The sequence below is a fragment of the Falco rusticolus genome, chromosome 5 (assembly GCF_015220075.1).
Source record: "Falco rusticolus isolate bFalRus1 chromosome 5, bFalRus1.pri, whole genome shotgun sequence".
Classification (NCBI taxonomy): Eukaryota; Metazoa; Chordata; class Aves; order Falconiformes; family Falconidae; genus Falco; species Falco rusticolus.
The window spans coordinates 69,007,094-69,030,965 of record NC_051191.1 but is presented as its reverse complement, the minus strand read 5'-3'; the positions used below and the strand labels follow the sequence as shown (position 1 = coordinate 69,030,965).

Genomic DNA, 23,872 nt, shown 5'->3' with positions numbered 1-23,872 from the left:
GTCGCGGAGCAGCTTAGGCTGCTTTTGGAGCACTTTAACAAATGAAATGTTTGCCTCCTGGTCACTCACCGGCAGGAAATGGCTGATCCAGCACTAGTGGTGGCTGTCAAAACTCATGCCAGTAAAAACAGAGGAGTGAAGTAGCTGGTTGAAAATAGAGATAGGCCCAAGACAGCAGCTGGATCTAAATGTTGTGTGGGCCTCCATCACTGCAGCAGAACGATGCAGATACCAGATGCTAAGCAAAGCCCTCTGGCCACAGGACACAGGGCTACAGATGTGTGTTCTGCTAGGTCCCAACACTCAGCCTGCTTCAGGTTTTTCTCCTGTAAGTCTCTGGATTAGTCTTTTCACAAGTAGCAGCAGAAGGACATTCCTTTGGCCAGAAACCTGTAGCTCTAATTGACTCAGAACTTAATTCCTTTCTTTCAGGCTTGCAGCAGTTGCAATCATGGCAGGTCTATCAAGTGTTTTCTGTCCTCTGAGAGACAGGCAGGTGAAGGGTCTAGCTCTTGATTCTTCTTGCTTGTCATTTTTATCAGGCTGTGTCCTCCCCCTTGGTCATTACAGGATAAGAAAGGCATTTTACTGTATTTTCTCTTTCTCAACCTTTAGCTTGTCCATCATTCCATGAGCAGGCTGCAGCAGAGAAAGAGAAGAGATAAACTGAGGGGGGGAGGGCTGGTTCAGGCCATTAGAGCCTCTGCTGTAAGAAAAGAGACAGAAGGTACAGCTGCTTTTGAGGGGGATGTTAGAAGGTCAGGAAGGCGGGGGGTGGGGGGAGTGTGATGACAGGGCTGTGAGTCCAGGGAAAACAGAGATGCAGGGTTTACGTAGGAACCCGCGGGAGAAGGCTGTGGGCAACCGCCTGTTTTGCTTGTCTTTAAAGGCAGCTATGAAAGGGGGTGGAGGAAACATCTAAGTACGGTGTAGACAGGGGAAGAAGAGGGAGTCTCCTGTGGGCTGGTGTGAGAAGAGCAGACAGACCATCTCTAGGGGTATTAAGGGACATGGCTGTTGCCAGATGTGCCTGCAGAAGAAATCTTGTGGTCTGTCCATGTATAACATGCAGAATGGGAAGTTCCTAGTAGAGTCCCAGAAAAAGTCTTGACTCTTGAAGGGAAAATTACATGGGCAGGCATTTAGCATAGGGATGATGGGCTAAAGCCTGCCTCCTGCTGCTGGAAAGATGGGGGCTCAGCAGCCATAGCAGGTACCGTCAGGTGCAGTGCTTGGCAGCCATGCTGCTTTTGGTCCCTCTGTGCATGCCAGGCTCCGCCTGTGCCCAACCACTGGCAAAATCCCTCCGTGTTGGTTTAAAAATAAGAACTTCAGCCTGCTGGACAGTCTTCCTTGCAAAAACAAATACAGCTGCTCTGCCAGCCTACTGGGAATGCTCACTGGAGCAGACACATATTTTGGGGGCACACCTTCAACAGCGGGTACCCTGGCTGATAACATGGCTGCCCTGTCCACCAACCCTTGTGTGTCGGAGTCACAGTGGCCATAAAATCCCCCCCCAACCCCAGGTCCTACCTCCAACATCCCGCCCTGTGCTGTGGTGGCACAAACCACACCAATGCTTTCTGCTACGAGTGTTCTGCAAGAGGAAAAATGCTGCCAAGCATGCAAACGGCATTAGCAGGGCCAGCACCTCACCTGGGGGGGGAAGGTTAGAAATTGCTCCTCCATTGCTCCGCATTGCCAGAGTTCACTTTGGAGCAGAACAACACCCCCTCCATCCAGTAAGACACTGCCGTCGCCATCCCCATCCCGGAGCCCTGCTACTCGCTGAGCGGGGGGGGGGCCCGCTGCAGCCGCAGGTGAGGGGCGGGCGCCCCGCTACGCCCCGCCCCGCCCCCCTCCGCCCCGCCCCCCCGCGCGCCCCGCCCCGCCCCCCCCCCGCGCGCCCGCGCCGTGGAGCAGCGGGGCCCCCTGCCGGGCTCGCCGGGAGGCGCCGTCCCGCGCAGCGCCGCGCGCCCCTGAGCGGCGCGAACAGCGTGAGGTGAGAAACCGCCCGCCCGGTGCGGGGGGTGCGAGGGGAAATGGCGGCTGGGCCCCGCGCCCCGCAGTGCCGCCTCAGGCTTCAGCGCCGCCCGTAACCGGGGCGGGGGGAGAATCCCCCCCCCCTTCAAAGATATCTAGATAAATATCCTTAGATAAATATAAAGCTAATTAAATCCTCTCTACGATAGGGAACTGGCTAGGTGTCTCTCACAGCTATTTTGCAACAGGAAAAGGGCAAAAGTATCCTTACAGTTAAAAAGAAGGGACTGACTGACCCCGGTAATGCAATTCGGACAGCCTGATTGCAGCAGCGAGAGGTGCTGAGGCCGGTAACCAAACCAACCCATTTAACTTGCAAGTAGTAGGTTTGCTAAAAGGCCATAAATCCATGTTAGCCAATACTCCAGGCAGAAATCACAGTAAACCAATCAAATTTTTTCTCCACTTGGTGGACACCTGAGAAATGCTCGAGACAAGGTTCTTGCATTTGTCGTTAATTTCAGAAAGCCCTCGCCTCTCTCTCTGGCTGTATTTTCACCAGCAGCCAAGGGAAATGCGAGCTGGAGGTCCCCGGTTTATAAGCAGGTGTGTCAGTAGTTGAGAAGGGCGTACATGCAAGTAGCTGTAACTGCCTCCCTTGTGCTAGTGGAAGAAGGTTTGAAGCCCAGTTCTGCAGGGAACTAAATACTTTCAGTAATGTCTCCAAGGCCAGCATAAATTTTGCCAGAGCGGGAGAAGCTGCAAACACTTCTAACAAATTAAAGTCATCCTGACAAGTTGAGGAAATTATGTAAAATAAATAGTAGGTAATTCAGTTTAAGGCAAAAGCACTTAAGGAGGAATAACCATCTGTACAGGTGTATAACCCTGAGTCGCCAGTGCTTTAATAGCTCTGCAGAAAGGGCTCTGGTGTTCAAGTGGATCAAAATCGAATCAAGGTTGGTGTTCATGGCAATGGAAGCATAAAAACAAACAATTACTCTGTTTGCGTAACTGATGCCTAAAGTCATACGTGTTAAACCTGCCGTATCACAGGAGTCAGATCTCAAGCCTAGCCAGAAAGCAAACGAACATTGTTTCATCTCCATGGAGGTGAAGTGAATGTTTTGCTTTCCTCAAGTCTGGAAGGGCCTCAGCTGAATTCAGCACCAAAATTTCTATCCCACGCCGCAGGGAAGAGGGAGCCCCCCGGACACAGTGCCGCAGGGGGCAAGAAAAATGATCAAGCGTCTTAGAAAACTGTACGATCTGTAGGAAAAAGACTGCAAGGTTTGGGTTTGCATAGGAAAGACTGAGCAAAGGCAGGGCAGCGGTTGGCAGAGGTAAAAAGTTGCAGTGAAGATCCTTTGCATGTGCATAGCGGGCAGTGAGCTGTAACCACCTTAGACTGAAACCAGGCGATATCCCGGGAGATGCCTTTGCAGCTGTGAGGACTGGACCATACAGCACTGGAGCAGCTTCACTCAGGAGTCTCCTGTTCTGTGATTTTGTGAACGGGTTAGATAAATTCGGCGCAGTTGCTTTGGAGGGGTCTAAGCCTTTCATTCCCTCCTGCCCACATCTCTCCCGTCAGGATTTTGCACGCCTCTCCCACTGCAGGGCTCTTTGTACCCGTGCCCGCGGCGTACGTCCCTTTCCTCCACCATGTCAAGCCCCGCCAGCCTCGCCGCTGTTTGCGACACCTGCTTTCTGCAGCCCCTCGCCGCCTCCAGTTTCTCTCCCAGCTCTCCCCGAACCTGCAACCCTTTGCTCCGAAGCGGGCGAGGACATCGCACCCCCGCAGCCGGCAGCACCCTTCCCCGGCACCACGATGGCGGCGGCTCAGCCCGATCCGGCCGCCCGCAGCCGCCCGCCACCCGCCGCCCGCGCCGGGGCAGCGCCTGCCGGCCCCGCTCGGGCTGAGGGCAGCACCCCTCCGCCGCGCCCACCCCTCCGCCCGCCCCGGGCCCGCCCCGCCGCGCCCCGCGCCTCGCTGGGAGCTGTAGTCCGGGAACTACGAGCCCCGGCGTGCTCCGCCGCCGGCCCCGGGGTCGGGCCGGGCGGGAGCGGCGCGGCATGGCGCTGCGCGGCTGCCTGCGGGCCGGCGGGGGGCTGCTGCGCGCCGCGGGGCCGCGGGGGCCACCCGCCCGCGGGGGCTGCGCCGGGGGCCGGGTGAGCGGCGGCGCCGGGGGCGAGGGGCCAGGCCCGCCGCCCGCGTCCTTGCGGCGGGCCGGGAAGGGCGCCGCGGGCCGGGTGCGCGGGGGGGGAAGCGGGAAGGACTCCCGGCGGCGGGTGACCGTCCCCTACGCTCGCCTTGCAGCCGCCGACCTTTGGGTTCCTCTTCGACGTGGACGGGGTGCTGGTGCGGGGCAGCCAGGCGGTGCCCGCCGCCCGCCAGGCCTTCCAGAGGCTGGCGGACAGCAGCGGGCGGCTGCGGGTGCCCGTCGTCTTCCTGACCAACGCCGGCAACTGCCTGAGGTCGGCCAAGGCCCACGAGCTGACCCAGGCCCTGGGGCTGCAGGTAACGGCGGCAGGGCCGTGCCCCGGCGGGGACCGCAGGGCGAGCGGAGACGGGGCGGCTCCTCCGGAAGGGTCGGAGCGCCCACGCCGCTGGGAAGGGGCTGCTTCGCCGTTCCCCGGCTCGGGTGTCTCGACTTTGGAGGGGAGCACCGGGAGGAGGAGGGAGCCCACCCAGCACGGCTTCCCCGGGAGGAGTGAAGGGCTGGGGGTGGCAGCACCACCGAGCGACTGACTGGCTCTGCCTCAGCCTAAGAGGGTGGAGGAAGGCAGGTGGCGGCACGGGAAGGGATGCTACCCTACCGCAAGGAGAAGGGCGGGGGGGGGGGGCGGGGGGGGGCCGGAATCTTCCCTGCGGATCCCCTGTCAGCCTCTCCTCCCTCCCGCAGGTGTCTCCAGAACAGGTGATCCTGTCCCACAGCCCCCTGCGCCTCTTCAGCCAGTTCCACCAGAAGTGCATGCTGGTAGCCGGGCAGGGGCCCGTGGAGGAGAATGCCCAGAAGTATCCTTTGCTGCGCATCTCGTGGTGCTCTGCATTTCCTGCTGCAGCTTCCCAGCTACACGCTGCTGCTTCTGCCCTGCCCCTACCCCTGCCACTTGATCAGTCAGCTTGTAGAAGCGCAAGGAGACAGAATGGTCACTGGTCTCATCTTAGGGGGATGCATGCACCCTCATGGAAAGGCTCGCATGTGGGAACTAACTGTTGCTCCATCTCACTTACCTCCTGGCTGTCCTTGTTCTGTGTTTGGCTTCTAATGCTGATTACCTCTCCTGTAATTGCTGTTCCTGTTGGTGGGATGTCACTGCGAGGACTCCATCAGCTTTGGGTCTGTCTCACTTTTGAGATAAAATTGTGCTCTTCCCATTCTTTCATGGCAAAGTGCATTAGAGATTGCTCCCAGCTCTCCCAAAGCTAAGGTTTTCCCTGGAAATCTGACAGCAATTGAAGGAACTCAAGTATCATTAGAGTCAGAGCGTCCCAGTACAGGTCTAAATGACAACCCCACATGTGTATTGCCTGGCTGAGGTGAGGGCACAGCAGGTCTGACATACCCCATGTCTGCAAGGAGGTAAGAACTGAATGCAGAGTTTGCGACATCTCAGCCTGTACACACAGAGTCACAGCCTATACTTAACATTTAACTTCATTTGGTACAAAACTTTGTCCCGTCTCTGTTTCCCCAAGGCCAGTAGGGTGAGTAAGGGCAAGCTGTTCTGCTATCAAGTGCGATGCATTCTCCACTTGCGTAATTATATAGCACAGACCATTTTCTTTCCACCAGCTGAGCTGATCAGAGCTTCACTGATTCGGCTTCTAACCAAGAGGCCTGACCAGACACCTGCACTGCACTGATAGGAGAACCCTGGCCTTAAAGGTCTCCCAGAATGCATCCATTCAGTCTTGGAGCAGCCTCTGCTCTTTGCCTAGTGCCAGGGATCGCTGATCACAAACTAAATCACCCATCTGGGGTTTTTTTGTAAACTTTAGGGCCACTTGTAGGTTGAAGCACTGCATACGGTTTGACTGAAAGCCATGAGGTTATGCATTACCAGGTTAAATAACTATTACTGGGACTTGTATTCCTTAATCCTGTAGATGCTTTTGCAAGTAACTTAAAAAACTCCGCAACTTTCCTTGATGGTCTGAAATAGCCTGGGGTTCAAGCATGTGGTCACCATAGAGGCACTGAGGAAGGCATATCCCCTCTTAGACATGGTAGATCAGAGCCGGCGGCCAAAAGAACTGGTAATTTCCTGAAGCATCAGTGGAACGGGTGGTCTGGTCTGGTGGTACTTGTAGCATATAGCATGGGGTGGAGAAGCTGCAAAGACACAGAGAAACTGGCTGCTAGTGACTTTAGCGAGAGCCTGGGACTGGTACTGAGCAGCCAGCAGCTTGCTGTTCTTTCCAGTGATGGCTTCTGCAGGAAAGGCAGTGCCTTTCCCCTCTCTTTTCACATGCCATGCCTGTCTTCCCTTGCTGTTCCTTGCAGTGAGTGGTAAGATGGTTCTGTTGACATCTCCAGCTTTGAGACAGGAATGCAAGATCTGTGAAATTCAATCTGGGAGGTGGGGGTAGGGGAAATCTTTCTTCAGGATTCCAGGTGGCCTTGTCCTGCCTCTTTATGGGACTGCCTTGGCAGGTTCAAAGGAAGCCTTTTTAGTTTTGTTTTGGAGATGGCATTAGGTTTTGTATTACTAACCCAGCCTTCATTTCTTTTTTCTGGCAGCCTCCTCCAACCACTGGCTTTCCCACTATAGAAGGTAAGCAGTAGTCTTTGTTTACATATGAACAGCAAGCAGAAATAACTGCAAGGCAAGCCAGCTGGGATGGGAGCTAATGACGTGCTGTCGGCTCATCGGTATCCACAGGCAGCTTATTCAGAGGATGCAGTCAGGAGGCAGCCTTGCTGCGCTCATGCAGTGTGAAGCACAAACTCTATAAAAGCAAAGCCAACTTTTCTCTGTGCCATGCTCCAGTATCTGGGACCAGTGGTGCATGCAGTGCAGGGATATGCAGACTGGAGCCCTGCCACCGGGCGTGTTCCAATGGTAGCTGTATTGGCCAGGGCATCCCAGCAGAGGAGTGTTTTCCCTAGTGGGTGGCTTTTAATAATGGGTCCTGTACCTGGATACTGTGAATTTCCAAGCATCTCTTGAAATCTTTCAGGGGTGATTCTGTTTGGTGAGCCAGTGAGGTGGGAAACAAGCCTGCAACTTATTACTGATGTACTCTTGAGCAACGGGAACCCTGGGGCAGAGCTGCGAGATATACCATACCCCCATCTGCCTGTCCTTGCCTGCAACATGGATCTCCTGTGGATGGCTGAAGCCAAGATGCCCAGGTGAAAGCATGTGTGATACTTGTTTTAGCCTATTTCATACATCTCTCCTGCAGATGATCTTTATTTACGATATTTTTTAGCATTTGACTGTTTTAGGGTTTGACTGTGTGGTGTAATTAGTAGCAGAGAGATGAAAACTACATGAGAAACAAAGACTAAAACTTTCAAGAAGCAAAAGCTAAACGATTGCCTGTGGAGGTGTGTGTGGGTAGATGCGGTGTCCAAACTAGGTGGTAGCCTGGCTACAGCAGATGCTCCTCCTCACCAGGGGGTGTTTGCTGCCAAAGTGGTGTGACTGGGGATACTGATGATCTCCTTTCTGGAGCAGGTTTGGCCATGGCACTTTCCTTCTCTGCTTGGAGAACATCTACAAGAAAGTAACAGGCCGGGAACTGAAGTATGAAGCCTTGATTGGCAAACCCAGCACAGTCACCTACCGCTATGCCGAATACTTGATACAACAGCAGGCAGAGAAACAGGGCTGGAAGTCTCCCATCCGACGCCTCTATGCAGTTGGGTAAGAGACTGTTTTTCCCGCTAGTTTCCTTAGGGAGTTGCATACTGACTTCTCTTAAGTGTTTTTTAAAATGGCTGTTTCAAAAATGAATACGTAAATCCCCATGGTGTCTCTGGAGTATCACATCCTGGAACAGAGGCTTGCTAGCTTTTTGCACTCGACACTTAATACTTTGAAGGGACCTGTCACCCTAGCAAAGCTGTTTACTGTCGGATGCAGAGTGCATGTAGCATGACCAGATTAAAGAAAAAGAGGCCCAGATGTAGTACCATTAACCCAGTTAGGCCAAACGCTTCGGGATCATAGGGAATACATTATAGTAATGGCTGAAACTGCTGTGGGTGCTTTGGACGTGTCTTTTCCCCTTTGAAAGATGTTTGTGAAGCATGTGGCCTTCACCACAGCTGAACAGGACACAGCAGTAGATGAACTCACTGGCCCAATCTGGGTGGTTCTCCTGATGTTAGCAAGTGCCTTGCACCCTTTCCTCCTTTTGTGCTGCCTTAATCCTAGTCTACCAGAGCCAGAAATTGATGGATGGGCTAGTTTCTCATTTCTGTTTCACACTGTGACCTTATCCAGGGATAACCCTATGTCCGATATCTATGGGGCAAACCTGTACAACAACTACCTCAAGTCAGCTCACCAGAACCAGGTCCAGGCTGGGGTGAAGAGGAGCCCGCAGGCTGCCAGTCCCCAAACTGAGGATCTCGAGCTGAGGAAGGAATGCAACAATTCAGTGGAGAGTTGTGAGTCGATTCTGGTGTGCACTGGGGTCTACCGCCACAATGCAGATGTTCCCAGTAAAACGGAGGAGTGCATGACGGAAACAGTGTTCCACGGCCATCGGGACTTCTGCTTTGACCCCAGCCTGGTGGAGGCATCTTACATAGTGCAGGATGTGAATGATGCTGTGCAGCTTGCTTTCAAGAAAGAGAACTGGAGCTAGGGTTAGGACATGTGTGCCTAAAGATCTACTGTTAGGGATTTTATGTACTGGGAAGGGAAGAGGGGAGGAACGGGGAGAGACCTGGGGTGATCTGATCTAGCCAACATGAAAAAAAGTTCCCCGTCCCAGTACAAAAATCCCCTTGCTTTTATTGATAACTTATCTGCAATCCTGACAAGCTGCCAGCAGGCTCTCAACTGTGAAGTATGTTGATGCCATCAATAATTGAACCATAATGGAAACAGGGTATAAGGAGACGGCTTGTCCCAGCAGTCTCAGTTTTGTTCAGCCATCAGAGTTCTTTCTTTTCCACCCTTTGTGTGTGAAAATCAGGCAAGCCCACCTTCCTGTTCGTAATGTGCTCTTCCCTGTGCAAGGAGTCACCATCAGCCAACATGCCATTCATCCAGTGTACTATTCATCCAGCCTGTGACATGAGCACACCAGAAACTGTGTTGTGGTGGCACTGTGCCAAGGGAAGGCTTTAAGTCTTAACAGCCTCCTTGTGAAGAATAAGTGCCTATGGACTATAACAAATTCTGTTTGCTTGGGGATTTGCCACTGCATCACTGTCAGTCTGAAACAAAGTCCCATTTTGCAGTCCTCCGGCAGCTATAGAGAGGCAGGGCCCCTCAAAGGAAGCTGCAGTAGCCAAAGCAACTCGCTGCAGGGCTGAGGGGAAAGTTACATTGTTCCCTCCCCCCTGTTTAGTATTCTCTGAACACTTCTGGCTTTTCGCATCCTGCTAGGGAGCCAGCAGCCTGTGCTCAGTATCGGAGGAAACCACCATGGAGTCTGAATTTCCAGAGCTGTCTTTGTCCAGAACTCAATGCTGCAGCAAGATGCTGTTTTGGCACCCACCCTGACCCCAGCTTTTGCAAGGAACATCCTCCTGCTCCAGCTGGCACAGCTTCCAAAGAGGGGCCCCCATCTGGAACTCAGGCCAACGAGAAAGTCACAGCACACCTTTGCTCCTTCCTTGCATGCAAGGATTGAAAGAGGAGATCATCAAGCCAGGATGGTACTTGAGTCCCAAATCCCCAGTCTTCATCTTTAAGAATACAAATGTCTCTGTCCTTCACTTCCTTTCTTGCTCTCTTCCCTCTTGTGGTTTGCAGCTCAGGGATACCCCATACAGTCTGATCAGTGTTCCCTCCTCTTCCTTTAACATGCAGGTAGAGTCCCCCTAACATGAAGCAGCAGCTGGGACTTGTCTGCCCAGGAACATTTCCATATCCTTAGTGACATGCACCTTCTGTTGCCCTGTTCTCCCTAGTTGGGGCTATGCAGGGAAATATCAAGACCTGTGTCTCCTTAGACAGTCCAAAGAAGCTAAACAAGCATTGCCTGAGAAACTACATGTGAAAGATTGGCTCAGCAAGGAGTATGTTAATTCCAGAGAAGCACCGTGATTTTGGAAGCATAAATCTGATTATTTGATGGAGAGCCTTTGGAGCCAACACAGCTTGAGTTGGTGTTCCTAATTATACTCAGCTCACACCACAGTGAGAGATCAGAAGTAGGTCTACTCTGCCTCCTTTCCTTCCTGCTTTACCAGGCAGCTCCACACACAGGGTACAAACAAGATGTTCTGCACAGAAGTTTGAGTTGTTCTTAATTCATATCTCAGCATATATGTGGACTGACATTCTGCTTCAGCAGCTTTCCATCCTCTCAACACTGATGCATCTTCCTAGGAAGGGCACACTGAAGAACAGGCTCTGTTCTTACATTATGCCAGGCTCACTGTCTGAAGGGGACTTGGTGCCCTATCAATGACCCAGGCAATGAGGTCCTTCTCTGTGGCTTCTTTATACCTTATTTTCTGAATAGGAGCAGAAAAATACCTCTTTGAGTAAATTACCCTCCTGTGAAATCCATAGTGGGAAGCAGTATCTTCCTCCCTTAGCGCTAGCTGAGATTCTTCTCCTTTGCCTTACCAGGACAAGAACTGCTTGGCTGCTTCTAAAAGCAGCTGGGTGCGAGGAACACAATCTTAGATTTGAATTCTTTGCCTTTCAATGGAGAGAAAGAGAAATTACCATTTCATCTACTTGCATAAGACAAGGGCTTGACTCCAGTTTCCAGAAGAGTAAGTACAGGGAAGGACTATGCATATAACATAGGGAAGGTCCTTTAGCTTTCAGCGCATCTCCACAGGCACAGTTATGCTGTGGACCCAGTGTGCATGGCCTGAAACTGGAGGTCCAAACCCCATTTATTCACAGACTAGCTCCGGTGTCCCTCAGGCTCACTTTTCAGAGGTGCCATCCAATGCAGAAAGAGGAATGCTCCCTTTCCTTGTAGTATTTGCTAACTTGAGCGATAACTTCCATAGGATTAGTTGGGAACAGGCTTCTAGGCCATGACTGCATAGACCTCAGGGAGCTGGTTGTTCTCCAGTGATGGCCATAGCTTTGGGGAAGGAACGTGCAGAAGAATTTTGAGAAATCACAACTGGTTTGTAATTTCATATCAGCATGCACGGCACATCTCAGCCAGAAGTCAGATAGGTAGCAAAAGGAAGGAGGTAGCACCTCCTTCAAGAAAGCAAGAGGTTTGCGTTTGCATGGAGAGTGATCTAGGCATCTCCGTCTTTGGAACAGCAGTGGAGATGAGCTGACTGATGTGAGTCTGCTTCAGGTTCCAGATCTGCTTTTAGTTCCAGATTTGTTTTTTCACCATTCTGGGAGTCTTAAAAATGTGTAGGAGGAACTTCAGCAATAAGGAAGTTAAGAAATGCTTCACTTGCGAGTTGAAACTGGAAGAAGGGAGCAGAAGGAATCTAGAAGAATCTTGTACCCTTTCCCCAATTCTTACCAAGTAAGGTTGCATAAAAGGCTCTGCTTGCTGGTCTGTGCACTGATGAGTCAGATGGGCTGCCCTTGGTCTGAGTAATACGGAGACCTTTCCCCTTTTTCCCTGCTCGGCTCCTTGAAACAGTGCACTTTGTCCAAGTCACTGCCTAGGAACTGCATGGACACAGTGGATGGAGTAGGCAATCTGGGTTCTTCAGCTGCTGTTGAATACTGACTTGATTATGGAAGATTTCTACAAACAAAAGTGCTTGCCATGTCTCCTCCATTCCATGAGTTTTGTGCTAGAGTGCTGCGCAGGCTTCTAGCTTATCTGCAGTTCATTTGTGGACATCTGTTATTGCTAGAATTCAGTGAAGTCCTTTTTCCTAGGAACTGCAGCTTCCTGGAATTAGCTTCAAGCATGGCTGGAACAAAACTTTTCCTTTGTCTCATGTATTGCACAGAAGTGGTATTTCTGAAGCTGTATTTCTCTCATTTGGAGCAAGTGTACTTCTGTGCAGATTATGGGACCAAGCAGAGAGGAGACTTCACTTGCTGATGTAATACCTCAATATTTATACGGTGCACTGCCTTATACAACAAACACGGTGAAGACCTGATCCTAATGACTCCCATCTTCCACAGATGGATGGGTTTTAGTCAAGCCTAAAGGGAGTATGCAGTGAGGTGAGGCAACTGAGAATAGCAGGGGGGAAATGAAGGAGGGACAGACCTTGTTTTGGACCTAAAGTGTAGTCTTTTATGTCATGCAATAACATGGTGGCCAGAGAGGTAAATTCCTTTATTCCACAAGACACATGCAACTACTAGCCTGGCATTCAGGGAGTCATATGACGCTAATGTCCCCTTTCTTCCAATCTTAATCCTGGTGTGTCTTTTTCCCTCCAATAAATGGGTTCATAATGTTTCAGATTATGTCATGTGCACTGTAGCAGAGTGATTACATATCATGCAAAGAAATCACAAGCTGTGATTATTTTAGATTTCATATTAATTTCAGCTTAGTTCCAGAGTTGCTCCTTTGATCTAGCACATATATAAAATAATAAAAAATGTTTTCTTTGAAATAAATTTTAACTTCTTGTGTGTACATTTCATGAGTATTATCCTGGTCTTTTTCATATCTTTGCCCTAGAAGACGATCAGGACAAATTCTGTCTTTTGTTCTGTTCATCAAGCCATTCTCAGATTTTCTTGAGGGAACCACCTTGAAAGATACCCCTCCAGCAGTTCTTTTGACTAAGCCAAACTGTAATTCTCTGTAAGCTCCACATCTGCCATAGTCAGGTGAGATGAGTATAACTTTGACCATTCCAACTTGGGGGTGGTGTGGGAAGGACACATCACAAGCTATGATGCCCTGACAGTCTGTTCACCGTCAAGGCTAGTTTTGGGATGCCACCTGTGCATGAGATCATTTCAGGGTAGGCATTTAGTTGTGACCTGACCTAAGCAGTTTGTAGTGATTATGTCTACTGGGTATGGAAGCTACAAGCTAGATTCCACCAACTTAATCTGCTATTGCAGATGAAGAACAAGCCTAAGGGCATATGGAAATCCATCCTTACCACTATTACTTGGCTCTGTGTGAAACCCTTTGTGATCATAAAAGAAACCCAATTTGTTTGACAAGAGTCATGCCCTGGTACCTTTTGAAAAAGGCGAGTGGAGTTAGGAAGACACATACTAACTGGCAGACTTTCAGATTAGAGCCAGAAGCTTCCACTGATTTCAGCAAATGGAAAATTAAAGATCCTACTAGGTGAAAACCATCAGCCTTAGTGGTCTAGAAACAGCCAATTCACTTGCATTGTTCTTATAAGACATTCCATTGGAAGGTTTTCCGTCTACAGAGTTCACGGCTTACAGAAGGCACATTAGACAGCAAAACAAGCATGATTCAGAGTCCTGAGAACCTGATGTTGAAAGGAACAATCGATAAAGCAGTAAAAGCAGTTTTGGAGGGATTGGACAAGGATTCCCATTCTCAGCAGAGAGGAATTGACTTGTATTCTACCTCCAGGAGAAGCGACCTACGGCCCCGACCTCTAATAAATAATAATAAAAAGCATTAACCAGCTTTCTCCTTTTATCCAGTACTCCGGCAGCTGGAGCACTTGCCCAAGATAGGGCGTATCAAGGTTCAGTTAGGCAGAAAGATTAAAACCTGAACGTCCCCAGGTGAATGCTTTTAATCACTACACCATTGTTCAAAGCAAAAGGGCAGCCTGGAGTTAAGTTGTCCCTTGTAGGAGACAGCTCTAGCTGGAAGCTGAAGTCCCATAGAAGTCCTTAACCAACATAAGGAGCAGAGTTAAACACTGGCATCGTGAAACACTGCGGAAGGAACAACTTGAACGAGAGGGACTGAGAGCCCTGTTCAGGTTGGAGTTTGCTCCAGGGTGGATGCAGTGAGAAACGCCTACCAGAGTAATCCCCGAGATGTGCGTAGTCTATGGATTCTGGTGGGCGTTGAACACAAGCTAAGCAGTTACCTGGTACAGACCTTGGCTCTTTAGAGGCATGCCCAAACCCTTCCTTTACCGAATCTATCTAACCTCCATTATAAAAGCACAAGTCTTTACAGATTTTTGCAGCCACACAGTCAATCCAGTCTGCCACGGTTTAAAGCCCCACACCAGCAAGGCAGCTACATATTCTCTAGGAACCAAATTGTTCCATTAAGAAAGCACTTTTCTCTAATCCACTATCATAAACCTGCTTTTCCCTTTCAGTCAGTTCAACTGCTGAGAACTTTTACTTGCTCCTGAAGGTCAGTTCCAATACACACTGTGTGCTAAGACTGAGTACAAAGTAATAAGAGCAAACCCCAAATCTGCTTCACTCTCCAAAGCCCTACCCCACTACAAGCGTGAAAAAAATGTCTTTGCATTTTATGCTGGTATCAAAAGCTCTTTGAACCGAAACGTAATTACAAGCAATAGATTGTTACAGTTTTATACCCTTTTGAAGAGCATCTGTATTCCCCAAACTGTGATGCCAGATCAGCAGTTTAGTTACAAAGACTGCATTTGGAGGCAGACAAACCAAAATTGAATTTTTGTGCTGGCCAGGTGAAACTCTTCTATACTTGCCTGTAACTTCAACCCTTCATTGTTTAACCGACATTTGAACGATTAGATAAGTACAGTACAAAGCATGTGTCAGAGAATCCCAGAATGTTCCCTTCCCACACAAAAGGCATTTTAAGTATGGTTAGAGCAGATTATGCTCAAACTCACTGAGATGAGCTTTGCCTCCTTCCCTCCCACTGCTGCCAGTTTCTGACAGCTTACTGCAGGGTATAATTAGGGATTTAGTTTCTGGTTTTTCTTTCAGGCATATATTTGCCTTTTTTATTTTATTTTATTTTTTCCTTCCCCCAAGAAATTGAATCATTATTTTGTTTCCTCTTGAATTCTGCCCTCAAGAAAGTTTTGTCTTTCCCCCAGCAGGGGTATTTTTGAGGGCACACTACTTGTTTCCACTAGTAGTGTAAACTAGAAATGGCAGCATTTGAGATATTTAGTATGACTTGTTTCACAAAACTCTGTTGTCTGCTGCTTGCCTTTAAATATATGTGTACACACACATCTATGCATACACATAAATACATAAAGATGCCAGAAACATAGCTTTGGAGCTGCTGAAGAGTGGAAGCTATTTATAGTTTAGCCTTTTAATGTTTTAACAGTAATGGTTAAGCACTAACACTTCCAAGGGCTGCACATTGCATTAAATAACTGGATCACACGGGAAGCATCAGCTTGTCGTATCTCATCCTACAGTGTGCTACAAAAAGCTCTTCAGTGCTTTCTTGAGTAGAAGACGTTTCTCCCCTCACTCCCATTTTAAGGTACAGACACAATTTCTGCTCCCTTCCCCACAAATAAGCTTTTTTCTTATTCTTACCTCTTTGTTTGCGTTGTGCTTGCCCTGCTGGAGCCCATGCTCAGCCCAAGTAGATCTTGAGCTCCCACCCTCCTTTCCAGTGCTCCCCCATCCCTGCTCATAGCACCTCTTGCCCTATAGCCACCAGTGCCTGTTCCCACCTGCTTACCTTGGATGCAGGGACCTTCCCAGCTCCAGCAGGGATCCTTTGGTCTCTGGAGAACTGTTTCTGTAAGACTCCTCTCACCCTGCTCATGCAGCCTCAGCCCAGCAGGACTGTACTCCCCAGGGTACAGGAGGCGTTAAGCCCCACCACCAAGCACGTGCTAGCCCAGGCAGGCCCGCCTGGCACCCTAGCTGCCCCCCAGGTTCTCACTTTCCCCGTTCCCTTGGGCCGAGCTTGCCACATCACCCGGCTGGCATGTCAGAGCCCATTTCCCCAGGCGGGCAGGCTAGCTGCAGGTGACAGCCCGTCCCTCCCAAGGCCCAGGGACCCCCACCCAAGTGCACTTACCCCAGCAGGTGAGACAGATGCAAGCCTGGCAAGAAACACACCCAGACCTTTGGGAAATAAGGCTGCTTTGTGCAATGAGCCTCTGGACTGAAAGCAGAGGGGACGTGAGCGGCTACGGGCAGACTGCCAGGGCAGCTAAGTGAGCGTGTTCCAGCCTATGATGCCGGGGGCACAGGGAGGCACATTGCCCAGGAAACCTGGAGCAAGAAAGCCAACGAGGCAAAGCTGTCGCTGTCTACTGCCCAGGTAGGGCTGGAGCAACCCTTCCTGTGCAAGCGCTGTTGCCCTGAGCGGCCCAGATGGATGCTTGGCTTTCATTCCACGTCCTCTCACAGAAGTGGAAAACTTGCCGTGGAATAGGTTGATGTGGTAGGAGCAAGAGCGGTTTAGCTAATCCTCACAACTGACCACACATTAGTCATGCCAGCGACACCAGCGTTGGCTTATCCTGAGAAGGGTCAGGTGACTGTACCCACCTTCGACAAAGGCCAGGATCCAGTACACAGGAATGTGGTTTTACCCTCTACCCTTGATCACACACACACTGCCATCTAACCCAGCCTAATTAGGAGACACATTTAACCAAATTAGGAGACAGAATGCTGGTGTCATTCACAGACCCTTGCTGCCACCCTCAGCCGTCCTGAACTGGTACGGGTCAAAGAGAAGTAGCACTGGGCCCTGCTTGAACCTGAAAGAGCAACACAGACAGCAAACATCCTTCTTGGCCGTGGCCTCGAGCCTTATGCTCATAAGAGACCATTCAACAGAGCTCTAAGCAAGGTGTTTGTGCAGCTCTACAAAAATTGTAGCCAAAGCAATTGTTTGGCCGTGGTTTTTTTTTTCTTTGGCGGGCAAGTCTGCCAACAAGAGAAAGCCTTGCCAGTGAAACACACAGCACTCGGCGGCAGAGCCCAGGCACAGCACTTTCATCTCTGACAAAGTCCAAACGCTTTGCGAGGCTGGAAAGCAAAGCAGACACAATGGGAGCGTATCTGGCAAGGAAAGGAGAGGTGCCTCACCGCTCGCTGTCTTCTTGCATCTTGAGTGACCTCAGACTGAGCTGCTCAGCTGAGAGTGGTGCTGCATTGCTTCTATCATGCAAAAGCTTGCCTTTTTGCTGTGCTGGGTGGCTGTGGGCTGGTGCCACAGCCCAGCAATGCAGAGCGAAGTGTCCCCTGCGTCACTCTGGAGGTAGCGATGTGGCAGCGCCTCCAAGGCATTGACATGGGATGTGGATCGTGGGGAGCAGCCCCTGGGGAAGGGCAGCCCCATGGCTCCGTATGGCAGAGGGGGTGCTGGAGCTGTGATGCCTGGGCCAAGTGCCTCTACAGAGGCCCATAAGCTGCCCAGATTGAATGTGAGCAGCACTATACAGGGCTGTTGGTAGCCTGCGGTGAGAGGTCCTCAGCCTCAGGCTGCCACGGAGTCACCTGCTGGAAAATAAATGGCAGCAGCCCTCTTTGGACTCACCTGGTCTTAAACTGGTGAATACCAGTGACACTTGTCACAGTTACAAGGCTAGCAGTGCTGCTTGCTGCATCCTGGTCCCTTTGTAAGCATCTGCATAGGTGTCCTGCCTGTTTTTCCCTGAGGCGAAGCCTCCTGTTCTTCATCCTGACACCAGGCTAGGACACACCAGCCCATTCACCGCCTTCCAGGCTGGACTGTTCTTTTGAACAGTCATGTTTCTTGTGATATGCTATAACTGCCGACCTTCTTAAAGTGAAGTAATTTTATTTGCTAATTAAAATGTGGAATTAGGGAGAAAGGACCCTTAGACAGCAAGAGAGCACATGCGTGTTGTCTCATCTGATGCTACGTACCATGACAAGGTGAGTTAGAGGAAGGCAATGAACACAAGTAGTGCTGATGCAAGGCTGAATCTGTGAATCTTGGTGAGGGCACCCTAGCATTGAAAACACAATGTGAGTATAGCAGAAAATAGGTGTCCCCCATCCTAGGTGTGACCCAGTATAGAGGTTGTACCACTTCAGTACTGTGCTGCCCAATAACTACATTAAAGCTTGCATAGCCTCCAGTTACCTCCCCCTTCCTCTTCTGACCGTGCTTTTAGAAAACTAACGTATTTGTACCCCCTCACTCCAGTCTCCACTGACAGTAATGCTTTTGCTGTAATTCTTCTTCCCCTGCTTTTCCTCTTGATTACTGCTGTGTCTAAAGAAATCTTTGTGTCAACCCACCTCGAGTTCTCCCCTTCCTTTTCTCAATTATCTGTTTCAGGATTAAGCTGGTACCCCAGACCGATTCTCCTTGTTGACAAGAGCAGCCAGTGACATTTACTGGAGTGGGGCTCTTCAGGCAGCCTGCACCAAATTCTATTAGATGCTTGTCACTGCTGTCCTGGATGTCCTTTCCCAGTACTAAGCATCTGGGTTTTGCTCAACCCCACGTGTTAATTAGCAACACCCTCAAAAGTCAAGCTATTTTGGATCTTTATCTAGTCTAGTTAATACATTTGTGGGTACAGCTTACTCAGTATACTTCACGTCATTGACAGGCAGCACCTGGCTCGTCACCGGCGGGTACTAGTAGGAATGAGGGACTGGTGATGCCAAGCACCAAGCCACTTCGAAACATGATGTGCCAAGTCACTAGTGGCGGTGCTGCGGCAGATCCAGCCAGCCAAGCTCAATTTGAGGCCATTACTAGTGGGTCAATGAAGGCCCTGGCTGGTGCCTTCAGTAGAGGTAGGAACTTTAGGGCTATTCACACCAATTTAAAGCCACTGTGCCACCACAGCAAGCTGGGCAGAGCCCTCAGCATGTGGCCTGGCTCAGCTCAGGAAATCGGTGGGGTAAAAGCCACCTACTTTGATGTACAATTACTTACAACTGACCGAAAGCCACGCATCCAGCGCCGCAGATGGGGAGCCACCAGTGAGCGCTTCGCGGCAGGCTCTGCGCCAGGCCACCGGCCCTGGTGGGCAGCAGCCTGCAGGGTCGGGGCGGACTGAGGTGCTTCTTCCCGGAGGGGGTGCCGAGGGCTGCCGCACGCCCGTGGGTGACTCGCCCAGGCCCGGCCGGCTCCGTTCACGGGGGTCTGGGGAGCAGGAGGCAGCCAGGCCACGCTTCCCGGGATCTGGCTCTATCGCAGCCCCGGGGACAGGGAGGGGGGCCCTTCCTCCCCCTCCCCTTGCCGCCCCCCCCTCCCCTCCCCCGGCCGCACAGCCGCTCTCGCTCCCCCACCCCCACCCCCAGCCCACCCACGGCCGCCAGCGGAGACGCCCGCCCCGGCTCCGGCAGCTGCAGCGGTTGCGGCTCGGCGCCTCCCCCGCCGCGCCCCGCCGGCTCCCGCCGCTCGGGCTCCCCGCACCGCTGCCTCCGCCGCTGCCGCCGGTGCCGGTGCCGGTGCGGCGGCGCGGGGCGCGGGGGGCGGGCCGGGGGCGGGCCGGGGGCCGCGGCGCGGCCGTCGGGCCCGGCGCGCCGGCTCGGGGGCCGGGGAGGACCATGCACCGCGCTGCCTCCAACCAGCGCTCGGTCTCCTCCTCCTCGGGCTCCTTCCAGCCGCCGCCGCCGCCGCCGCCGCCGCTGCCGCACGCCGCCGACCGGCAGCCCCTCTTCCCGGGGGGCTCCAGCAGCGGCGGCAGCCGGCCGGGCTCGGGGTCGAGCTCGGGCTCGGCGCGGGCCCGCCGCCCCTGCAGCCCCCGCAGCAGCACCGAGGAGGAGGAGGAGGAAGAGGAAGAGGAGGAGGAGGACAGCATCAGCATCAGCAAACCCCTGGTGCCGCCGCCCGCCGCCCCGCTGTCCGCCGCCGCCTCGCCGCTCCCCAGCAGCAGCAGCGGCAGCAGCAGCAGCAGCGGCGGCGGCGGCGGGAGCCCGGGCCGCAGCATGACGGCGGCGGAGCTGTACGGGGCGGCGGCGGCGGGCGGCGGGGCGGCGGGCGGCGGGGCGGCGGCGGGGGCGCTGCTGGGGCCCGGCGGGGCGGCGGGCGGGCGGCGCTGGGGCTTCCAGGCGCTGTCCCTGGTGCTGCTGCTGGGGCAGGGCGCGCTGCTGGACCTCTACCTGATCGCCGTCACCGACCTGTACTGGTGCAGCTGGATCGCCACCGACCTGGTGCTGGCGGCCGGCTGGGGCATCTTCTTCTGCCGCAACAGCCGGGCGCGCCGCCGGGAGCGCTCCCCCCCGCCCCCCGGGCCGCCGCCGCCGCACCCGCTGCTGCTGCACGGCCCCCCCGGCGGCCGCGGGGCCGGGGGCCGCGGGGCCGGGGCCCCCCCCCGCGGCGGCGACTTCGCCTACGCGCACCTCGCCTGGCTCATCTACTCCATCGCCTTCACGCCCAAGGCGGCGCTGATCCTGGGCACCTCCATCCTGGAGCTGATCGAGCTGCGCCTGCCGCTGGGCACCACCGGCTTCCGCATCACCCTGGCGCTCTCCGCCCCGCTGCTGTACTGCCTGCTGCGGGCCATCGGCACCGAGGGCGCCGGGCAGCTGCTCCTGCCGCCGCAGCCGCCGCCGCAGCACCGCGCCGCCGCCGCCTTCCTCGCCACCTGCCTCGACCTGCTCGACAGCTTCTCCCTGCTGGAGCTGGTGCTGCAGCCCGGGCGGCCGGCGCCGCTGCCCGCTCCGCTGCGCTACCTCCTCATCGCCGTCTACTTCCTCTGCCTGGCCTCGCCCGTGCTGTGGCTCTACGAGCTCAGCGCCGCCCGCCCGCCCGGCGCCGCCCGCCTCGCCCTGCACCTGCTGCTGCCCGCCGGGCTGCTGGACGCCCCGCTCCTGGCGCTCCGCTGCCTCCTGCTCCTGCGCTACCAGCAGCCGCTCTCGCTCTTCATGCTGAAGAACCTCTTCTTCCTGGCCTGCCGCGGCCTGGAGGCGCTGGAGACCTGCTGCCTCCTTCGGCCCGCCGCCGCCCCGCCGCCCGCCAAGTACGGCCCCGCCGTCGCCGCCGCCCCCGCCGCCGCCCCGCTGGCCCACGGGCTCTCCGACGCCGACGTGGGCCCCCACGGGTACGTGAACGCCTTGGCGGTCACCGCCCAGGGCTGAGTCCCCCCGGCCGCCGCCCCCGGGGGGCTCCTGCCGCCTCTGGGTCCGCTCCCGGCAGAGTCTCTCTGCGTTTCTGCTCAGGTTCCCGCCGTCGCGGCCGAGCAGGGGAAGGGGCTGCGGGCTCCCGCCGGACCCTCGCTCTCCTCCTCCCTCTCCCGCCGAGAAATCCAGCAGTAGAAGCCCAGCGCCAACCTGGCTTCTCGCAGGAGCCTACGGCCGACGCTTGTCCCCGGAAAACGCACCTGCCCTTCGCGATGAGTCGGCTTCTCACACTTCTGCCTCTCCGCGCTGTGCGGAGGGTCCCACGCTCCCGCTCCTGCTCCCCGCCAGGACATCGTGTTGTTTTGTCACCCTACAGGTTTAGTTTTTCCTTTTCCTCCTAAACAACAGGGACCAGTGGATTTTGTCCCCTCCTTTAAGAACTCCTGTTGACCACGACAAGGACGAGATGTGAGAGGGGCCTGAGCAGCAGAGACGTGCCTTCGGGCTGTGCTCAGGACAACGGGAAGCACGCTTTGGTTTCCTAGCTCTTGCAAGGCTGCCGCCCCCCTTTCCCAGCAGCAGAGCCGCCGAGGGCCTTGGCGGGGGAACCTCTGGGAGCATGCCACCCGTCGGGTCATTTCAAGCCTAGGAGCCACTTTCTCCAAGCCGAAAATGTCTACCTCTGTGCTTCAACCTTTTGCTTCTTATGTTGACTTCAGACACTACAGAAACACGTGAATCTGGCAAGGACACAATCCAGGGGCTTAGACCCCATTTCACTACCGCCGAGACAATTTCTTTCTGGTGAGAACAGGGTTTACAGCAGCCTACTGCTTGCTTCAGACAGCAGCACCCCGGTGCTGGGGCTCTCATTTCTCTGTGAATATGCATGTTTATGGGATCAGCATTGGTTTTCTTTTATGCAGCGTGTAGGGTCTCCCTTTACATAGGCCGGGAAGGCTGGAAAGATTTTCTCAGGCCCCCTTCTGTGTCCGCTTGAGGGAGCAGAGGGGGCTAAGCCTGCCAACCGCCCCCTCTCAAAAAAGCAGAGGATGTCAGCGCTGCTCGGGGTGGCCCCTGTGCTCGGCGAAACCCATGTTTCGGTGCAGAAAGCAAAGCGCTGCAGGAGCCTTCGAGGCAGAGGGGCTCCCGAGCTTTGGTGAAAGCCCTTATACCAGCATCCTGTCCTCCCTGTGCATGTGGTTACGGGTAGGTGGGGTTAAAGTTAATTGTTAGTGACCTCTCATGAAAACACAGTTATCTTTGGTTTTAAACTCCATGAATGTTTGGTGGGGGTTAAGGCCTGCTCTTCTGCCTGGCTATGGCTGCTCCCTGAACCAGCCAAATGGGAGCAGGAGCACAGAGGCCACGTCTGGAGGAAGGACTTTGCCCCTCCCAGGCTTATATTTTGTTGTCTGGGCAAGGCCGCATTCATTGGGAAAAATGCCAGTTTCCTGTCCCAAGCTTTTTTCCAAGCTGTCCCGACGGGAAGGGGAAATAAAGCACAACCGCTACCCAGAGCCAACTGCAGGCACAGCCCAGACTTCTCCTGCACACACGTCTCCATTCTCTCCTTCAGGGCTCGGGCTTCAGTGGGACCGAGCCTCTGTCCCACCTCCCTTTTCACAGAGTGAGATCAACTGCCTGCTCCAGTGGACTGCTCCAACAAAATGTTTACAGTCTGGTAACTTCCAGCTCCCACCGGTAGAAGTGGGGGTGCCATGGGGCTCTTCTCCCCCAGCTCTTGAGTGGCTGATGAGTTACAAGGGGCTAGAAACCCCACCCCAGAAAAGATGGGGCAATAGCGCTGCTCTGTTCAGAGCTGCAGCCAGGATGGGTGACTTGCTGCTCTCCCCATGCCAAATGGAGAGTCGGCAAAGGCTAGGCTTAACTTTCCCACCAGTGCTTTATTTTTAATCTGAGCCCTTACATGGGCAACTGTGTGAATTTTGGCCAGTGGCCTTTCTCTTCAGTAAGTTCTTTTTGTCTGGACAATCTTGGTGCTGTGAGTGACTGTGATTGTAAAACTTGGTACTGTGAACTTTTCCTATGTGATGTGAGATGTGTTGAGGGGATGCCAAGTTCCTGGCCAAAAGAGGTGTGATTACAGGTATGCTACGCTTGTGCAGATAGTTGTTTCCTTGCACCTTCCTTTTTCAGCACCGAACTGATAGTAAAAGCTCTACTCTTTCTAATTATTCAAGAGAGAATGAGATAGTACCTGTACGTAAGAGTACTCCATGCTTCAGTCAAACAGCTGAAGAAAAATAAAAAAAACCAACCCTAAATAACTTAGCCAACAACAAGGTGAAGGCAAAGCAGCTATTCACCCCCAATTATGTTTTGCTACTCCTACGGCCAAGTTCACAAGAGCACCAAAGTGCTAACCCCTCATGTGCTGAAGCATAAGCATAGTTGACACTAGAAGAATCACAGCAGAATTACTAACAAACCTTGCTTCAGTACCCCTCCATTACACATAACAAAGTTGCTGTTTCAACAGTGAGTAGTGCCTTTTTCCAGTTAGGACATTATTGAGAAAATGGCATATTTGAAAATTATTTAGCCATAGTATATTTAAACCATTCACAGTGAAATTACAGTTCAAACTTGTCCATGGATGCAAAGGTTGCCTGAGACAGATGACCCTGCAAAACGATGCTTCTGTTGCATAGTATTCCTTTGTAGAAAAAGTGGTTCTTCGTAGTGCCACGGTTTCTAGGTTGTTAGTAAATGTGCTGTTCAGAGAGTACAAAGCTCTCGTAGGAGCTGGCTGTACAGAAGCCCCCTTGCAACTAAAAGGGCAGCACTTCAATTACTACAGAGAAACATTTAAAGCTCTTCAATG

General features: G+C 53.1%; 2 protein-coding genes across 2 annotated transcripts; both read left to right on the top strand.

Moving 5' to 3' along the window:
- The first annotated feature begins 4,018 nt into the window (after nt 1-4,018).
- Nucleotides 4,019-12,726, top strand: HDHD5 (haloacid dehalogenase like hydrolase domain containing 5). Its single transcript, XM_037389016.1, has 8 exons — nt 4,019-4,158; nt 4,307-4,507; nt 4,893-5,005; nt 6,157-6,250; nt 6,735-6,768; nt 7,175-7,349; nt 7,678-7,866; nt 8,449-12,726. Exons 1-8 carry the CDS (start codon nt 4,063-4,065, stop codon nt 8,813-8,815), a joined length of 1,269 nt encoding a protein of 422 aa, XP_037244913.1. The 5' UTR covers nt 4,019-4,062; the 3' UTR covers nt 8,816-12,726.
- Nucleotides 12,727-19,509: 6,783 nt separating this feature from the next.
- Nucleotides 19,510-23,287, top strand: TMEM121B (transmembrane protein 121B). The gene is made up of 2 exons (XM_037389776.1): nt 19,510-19,782; nt 19,981-23,287. Exons 1-2 carry the CDS (start codon nt 19,510-19,512, stop codon nt 21,040-21,042), a joined length of 1,335 nt encoding a protein of 444 aa, XP_037245673.1. The 3' UTR covers nt 21,043-23,287.
- Nucleotides 23,288-23,872: the final 585 nt, after the last annotated feature.